The sequence below is a fragment of the Zosterops lateralis genome (assembly GCF_965231275.1).
Source record: "Zosterops lateralis genome assembly, chromosome: 8".
In the NCBI taxonomy this organism is placed as follows: domain Eukaryota; kingdom Metazoa; phylum Chordata; class Aves; order Passeriformes; family Zosteropidae; genus Zosterops; species Zosterops lateralis.
In genome coordinates this window covers 10052840-10059998 of record NC_139768.1, presented here as the reverse complement: position 1 = coordinate 10059998, position 7159 = coordinate 10052840, and the positions used below count along the sequence as shown (strand labels likewise).

General features: G+C 42.4%; 1 protein-coding gene across 3 annotated transcripts in view; it reads left to right on the top strand.

Moving 5' to 3' along the window:
* Nucleotides 1–229: 229 nt before the first annotated feature.
* The window catches only part of WASHC2C (WASH complex subunit 2C), a gene marked incomplete at its 5' end in the record, with an annotated part of 31747 nt that continues 24817 nt past the window's right edge, over nt 230–7159 (top strand). For 2 of the 3 annotated variants that reach the window (XM_083866113.1, XM_083866112.1), the window contains 9 exons: nt 230–334; nt 740–904; nt 2388–2453; nt 2924–3097; nt 3768–3861; nt 4220–4278; nt 5072–5119; nt 6334–6438; nt 6962–7049. In XM_083866113.1, coding sequence (XP_083722239.1) covers nt 230–334; nt 740–904; nt 2388–2453; nt 2924–3097; nt 3768–3861; nt 4220–4278; nt 5072–5119; nt 6334–6438; nt 6962–7049 — 904 coding nt within the window. Of the gene's footprint in view, nt 335–739; nt 905–2387; nt 2454–2923; nt 3098–3767; nt 3862–4219; nt 4279–5071; nt 5120–6333; nt 6439–6961; nt 7050–7159 lie in introns of those variants that run through there. The other variant, XM_083866114.1, reaches the window with a different exon arrangement.

The following is a 7159-nucleotide window of genomic DNA, read 5'->3' as shown; positions in this document are numbered from 1 at the left end:
GCGCCGCCTCGCGCCCCCTGGCGGCGCGCGGTGCGCGCGGGCGGGGCGGGTCACGTGACGGCGCTCAGCTGACCGCGGGCAGCGGCGGCGCGAGCCCAGGGTGGGTGAGCGGCCGGGCCGGGCCAGGCTGGGCTGGGCTGGGCTGGGCCGGGTCGGGCCCGGGGCGGTGGCGGTAGTGGTAGTGGAGGTCCCGGCCGCGGCCCCGCCGCTCACTCTCCTTCTCCCGCAGATGAACGGGGACGTGGCGGAGCCGGCGCCGGTGTGGGAGCGGCCCTGGTCCCTGGACGAGATCCGTAAGGGCAGCCAGAGCTGGTCGTTGGCCTCGGACGCCGGGGTGAGCGGTGCGGCCGGGAGCGGGCCGGAGCCCGGCAGCGGAGGGTGCGCGGGCCGCGCTCTTCCCGGGGCCCGGGGCCGTGTGCGGGGCGGTGCTGCCGCCCGCGGGCCGGGGAGCTGCCGGGGGTCTCCAGGTGGGCGGCGCGGGAAGAACGCAGCCCCCCGGGGCCCGGCCGCTCACTCGTTCCTTTAACCCTCCGGTGCAGGCAGGAGAACTGAAATGAGGAGTTGGGCCGAACGGAGGTGCGGAATGAGGGGCTGAGACTTGGTCCTGTGTGTGTGGGTGGGAGGGTTTCAGGCTAATGTGCGCGTATTTTGGTCCTCAGTTGACGTGTATGGTCAGTTCGGTGCCAAAAGGAAAAAGAGCTGGATGCTGACTATTGCTTTCCTTTGTTGTTGTCAACAGCTTCTGCATTTTCTACAAGAGTTCTCACAGCAAACCATTTCCAGGACACATGAAATCAAAAAACAGCTGGACGGATTGATTAGTGAAACAAAAGCTACAGACTGTCGCCTTCACAATGTCTTCAATGACTTTCTTATGTTGTCCAACACGCAGTTCATAGAGAATGTGAGTGTGTTCTCCTACAACATCAAACTTGAACTTCAGACATTGTCATTGTCTCTAATGCAGTGTAGAGAAATTATTTAGCTTTCTGGCAAGTCTGATGCTGATTTAGAGATGAAGTGACATTTCATTGTGTTCTGTTAAAGGATATCCTAATTCTCTTGTGTGTGATGCACTGTCCAGTATTGGCAGGTTGCCTTTGCCTTTTCAGCAACACCTTCCTTCCTCGCTAATACAGTTTTGGTTTTAGAACTGTGAATGAATTCAGAATTCTGGGATGTCTTGGTTTATCTTCACAAGTTGCACATGTAGCATTTGTCTGCACTTACCTGTCTAAATATGAGGAATATCATACAATGCTGTAAATTTGCCAAATGGTGTTATTTTACTCTAAAAGCATTTGGTATTAAAGGTGTTGTCCTGCAGGCAATTGTCCCCTTCATGTGGTCATGAGGAGCATATTTTTTGGTTAATATTGCCACTTTATAGATGTCTCTATTTTAAAAGATAAAGCTAGACTTGAAAGCCTGTTGTGACATTTTATCACTAGAAATACCTGTCTAATTAAGATGGAGAGCTTTAATAGTATTTCATATTTTTGGAGGGTTTTTAGCACTGTGAGTTTTTTCAAGTGTTTTGTTTTGATCAGTATATTTCAGACCATATGAAATATGGTCTCATCATGGCATTATTATGGGAAAGATGATGGCAGAAGAAAAGGTGGAAAACTGGATCTATATTCTGGAGGTTTTTGGTGGTAGTGGGTTTTTTTCAGAGCTGCAGTGTCTTTTCTGACCTAACTTGGCTCTTCAGCATAATGATTCTGCTGAGAACAGTTTGTACCAAATCGTTTTAAATCTCCTGTGCTTACAGCTGTTTGTTCCCAAATTAAGGTGCACAGAAATAGGTCTTCATTTCTGATTCTCAGTTTAGTTAGTGAGAGATCTGCCTCTTCCCAGAGGATAACTGCACCTGTGTTTGAGGTTTGGATTTAGGTTTGCAAGTTTCATGGAGATCTTTTATTCCCCTTTGGCTCCTTATAGCTGGTCCTACAAAAGAATGCTAAAAGAGCTGGATGTGAGGGATTATAAGAACAAACTGAAGGTTGAGGGATGTTGTGAACCCTCTCTGTGAGTATGGAAAGAAAGCTACCAAATGACAGAAAATTAAAGAAAAGTAGACAGCCTCTAAGTAAACTATAGGTTTCACTCTGAAGGTGTCTAGAACAGCTTTATGTTGGGAAGGTTAAAACAGTGCATTTTTTATCATGTTCAGGTTAGTCTGTTAGCAAACTTGAATTACCTCAGTTGCATTGAGAGGCTGCTGAATGTACCAATGCATGAAGGTACTTGACATCATCCATAGCTTCCTTTTTTTAATGTGTAATGAATTATATATTAACAGTGTATTTTGTGGTGGTACCCATGGTTTAGGCCTTGTAGTAGCATATTGTTCTTACATGAATTAATTTTGCTTGACTTTTCAGAGAGTATATGATGAAGAAGTGGAAGAGCCTATTCCCAAAGCTGATATTGGAGACAAAACGGAGCAGGTAGTTAACTTCAGCTGCCTTGAGTGCTGTCAGTATGTTTGCAGCCATTGTCTACCTTACCATTTTCCAACTTGCTTTGCTTACATTTACAGCTTACAAACCAAACTCCTTCCTTTCTCCTTGAAGCCTCTCAGTTGGATAGTGTATTTCACTCAGAGATAAAGTTGACAGTGATATTGGAGGCTACTACAGTGTGTGATCATCTGTTAGGGTCTCCCCAAGCTCAGTACTGTATCCAGCAGACAAGACTTATGCATTGACTTTTTCAGGTGGTTATGCACCTCTGTTTCTGGAGTGATAAAAATTAATTAAGTCAAGCAAAAAAAAAAAATCTGATTGTCCTTCTAATGCACATTAGTAAAAAAGTGATTTCACTGTGCTAATTTGAAATTAACATTTTGTATGTGTGTTGTGGTAAGATTGAGTCTTTAGTAAAATGCATTGAGTGTGTGTTTTTTCTCTTACTAAAGGAAAAGACGCGGGAACAGAAAGAAGCTGATCTAATCCCAAAAATTCAGGAAGCAGTGAATTATGGGTTGCGGGTTCTGGACAGTGCATTTGAACAGCTGGACATCAAAGCAGGGAACTCTGACTCAGAAGAGGAAGAAAGTAACGAAAGAGTGGAACTCATACTTGAGCCAAAGGTACAGGGGCCTGTTCTTGCTGGGTTTGTTTTGCTTTCTTGGACTTGCTCTTTGCTGTATAACTGCCTTAGTGTAAAATTGATGTTAGCTAAACCTGTTACCTAAAAGGAGGATTTGATAACTGCATCTGAAGAAGTGCTCTCTGCTGAGCTCCTTGTGTAACCTGCTTGTCTTGAAGTTAGGTTAGCCTTAAGGTATGGCACCCTAAAGGAAGTTAGTTTAATGGAGTGAACTTTGAATGGGAAGCCTCAGCTCTGTGTGGGAGTAGGATGCAGAGATTTCATGCTTTTTAGGTACAAAAAAGCATGAAAACATATTTTTATGGGTGGTTTTTACTGTTCCAGTAATTAAAAATCCAAGGTCCAGGTTTTGGGATAAGACTCATGCCTGTAGGTCTTTGCAAGAATAGTCTCTGTTAGATGGCGTTTAGAAAACAAGTTGAGACTACACAAATAGAAGTAACCACTTTCTTTGACAGTGTTGAGAGGAATAAACCTCAGCTAGCCCACCCCTATGGGGTTGTATGTTGACTTGAAGCATATGTTTGGTGAGACTCTAAACAACCTTGTATCTTCCTTGAGTTAAAACACAGGGTGTAAGTCTTCTGTCTTTGTCAGCCACGTAGGGCTGTTCAGAGATGTCAGAAAGACCTGATGTTGTCTCTTTCCAGGATCTCTACATTGACAGACCTTTACCTTACTTGATTGGCTCTCAGCAGTTTATGGAGCGAGATGATGTTGGCCTTGGAGATCTCTCTAGTGAAGGTATGTGCTGGCATGACCTTTTATTTCTATGCAAGTAATTAGTTCCTAATCCAAGATTTTTGACTGTTTTAATCACCACTTTGGTTATCCTGTGTACTGTTCTTGCATGTTTGGATGCAGGCTGTAATTAGCTGGGGAAAAACATGTTCATCATGCTGTAACAACCAATTTTCCAGTATAACTTCTCAGTTACTTGTGCTTTGTGTATTAGAAATCCAAAGTGTTAAAATTTCATCAGCTTTCAAAGCTCTTTCAAACCACTCTACCCACCTGAATTTTAGTTTTCTTCACAGAGTCTTTAGGTTGTTTTTCCTTGCTTTGTGTCTGTCCTTAACGCTTTTGTTTCCATTTTAATTAGAAGGATCAGTAGGTAGCGACCGTGGAAGTGTAATTGACAGTGAAGAGAAGGATGAAGAGGTGAGTGGCAAGTACCAGCTGCTTTGCACAAGCATTCCCTGTGTGTAAGGCCATTAACTACCTTGCTTTTTGATGTTGGCTCTCTACTGCAAGATACTACTGCACAATGTTTGTTCCCTGTGTTGGTTGTGATAAATATACTTTCTGTTACTGTTCTTATGCAGTGGTTTCCTCTACAGTTTTCCAGAGGAACATTTATGGGGTATTGACTGTAGCTGGTACTAAACTATAGAATACTTCAAACTGAAGTGTCTTATTCCACTCTAGTTTAATTCTGTGAAGCAAATCAGATTCTTATCAAGAATTACATTTATGGAGAACAAATCTGTTGTAAATTACAGTTACAAAGAATGGAGACTGACAGGAATAGGTTTAAAGCTTTAAGTAATGCACCTCCAGGCTTTGCCTTGTAAATCTGCTGCATTGGACTATCGGTTTCTGATATGTTTTGTCAGCTTTGGCTGGGATGTCTCTGCTTTGTAACTGTGCTATGGAAGCAATCCCTCTCTCCTGAGGTGTTTGGTTTTGGTGTCTTTGCTCACTTAAAGTGAAATCCCTTTTGAGTTACTTGGATGCAGTCACAATGGAGCCTGCTGTCTTTGCTGAATTAATGACTTTCTAGTGAGCTCCCTTTGTAAAGAGGATCAGCAGTGGGGGAGCAATTTCTTGGTCAGATCATGATGAGGAGATCTGGATGTCCAAACTTCAGCAAGTTCACAGTTTCTGAGCCCTCTCCCTTAACCACTGGATGAAATAATGTGTGATACTTGTCTCTGGGTCTCTTGTGTTACAGGAATCAGATGATGAATTTGGAAACCCTAGTGAAGATGACCAAAAGACGGTACGGTTAAACACTCTGGTACCTGAAAGACTTTACATTTGTGGCACAGTGAGCATGCATGAAAGAGGAGATGAGAGCTCTAGACAGCTGACCATTAGCAACTTTGCGAGGCCTGATTTTTATAACTTTTTATGGGGAGGTCTTGGCCAGATGTCACCATGTTCTGAAAATGAACCTGAGTTGGGCTTAAAGACATGCTTGCAAGCTGTCATTAGATACAGAGCCTGTGTGGGATGGCATTACCTGATATGTATTTCCCTTAGGAATAACTTGGGAGACATGAAAGTTCAAAGAATATACCCCAGGAAAACTAGACTTCTGTGGGTTTTATTTGGTTTATAATTAAAATTCTAATCTTGCCATGCAGGAGGCAAGGAACAGTGCAGTTTGTGTAGGAAATGAAATCAAAGATGTGAACAGTATTAGATATTTGAATAGTATATCCATTTGGATAATGAATGAGAAAGGAAATGTTGAGATAGAAAAATTCAAGCCTAACTTTAATAATTAGTTTTAGAAGAAAGAATCTTATCCATATTTAGATGTACCACTACAAAATATTTCTTTGTGAGGATCCTCAGTCTAGCATGATTTAATGTCAAAAGAGCAATGTTGCAAAAAGCAACCCTTATTTAATCTACTTATTAATAAAACAGTATTGCAAAAGCACTCAGATGTTACTTTAAGCTGACTTTCATAGGGTAGCTTTGTATGCCTGATGTATTTTAAGATGAGCAAGTATCTTTGGGTTGTTGGTTGATTTACTTCAATTCTGGGCCCATGCCTGTGTGAACCCCCAGCTCTCATCCAGTTTACTTCATCTTTTTCACCCTCTTATTGATGTGACTGAAACCATTACATGAGCGTGTAGTGTCTATCATTCTGCTGTTCCCCCTAAGGACAGTGTAAGATGATACAATTTTTTACTAGCTGATCACAGTGTTCCTGTGTTAAGACTAAATACCGCGCCTTGTGAGGGGAGTTTTTGTATCCTCAGTTGCAGCATTAGGTAGCACAGGGTTGGGGTATGCTAGAGAATGCAGCAACTTGCTTGGAGCTAGGAGCACTCCTTCCTTACCTTTCAAAAGCTATGAAGTACTCCACACTGGCTGTAAGTTCCCATCCTTTCTGTAAGTTTGATTTGAGTATTTTATCTAAGCAGCTGTAGTTTTGTGCTTGTTTTGTATGTGAACAGGATATTAATTGTTTTTTAGAGGATACCCCAGATGAGTGATGAAGATGATGATGATGGCTGTGATCTCTTTGACTCTGAAAAAGAGGAGGATGAGGATGGAGACTTAGATGAAAGCACAAAGCCTGTGAGTAATTGTTGCCTTCCTGGAGTAGGAGATTTGACTTCCTGTATGAAAAATCTGTCCTTGGAGGGATTATAATGGTAGCTCTCAAATACCTGGAATCCTGAAGGAAGTGCCTTTAGAAATCCTGAATAGTCTTTTAACATGGTTGTTCAGGTGTTGCCCCTTTAAACTCAGGGATTCTTGCAGCTTAAGCAAGTATCAAAGCTGTCTTTCAAGAACATTAAGAAATGTATTGTTGCATTTTTTTGAGGTAAAGGCCTTTTGTTTCTCCTGCTTATAAAGCAAGGTGACATTAAAGTAATGTGATCTAGATAATCAGAGGGTTTTTTTAATTCTTTATACATATCTAATCTCTGCTTTCTTAACAGAAAGCTGTATTGCTGCTTCTGAGGGCTTCAGGCAAAGTCTAGACAAGATATTGTAAAGTGAGGCTGTAGAGTACAGTAATTATAATTGCAATTGCATCAAGTTGCTAACTGGATCTTATATAAGAAATATGCTGTTATTTGTCCCTGCTGCTCAGAAAAAGAAGAGGCCAACATCATTTGCAGATGAGCTGGCTGCCCGAATCAAAGGAGAAGTGCCAGTCAGACAGGACGAAGAGCGTTCGTGTGAGTTACCTCCCAAGTTTTGAAAAGTGCTTGTGCAGTAATGGGGGACTCATGAAAGTGTGGGACAGGAGATTGTGGGTAACAATCCATGATTTGAACAAGTATTAGGT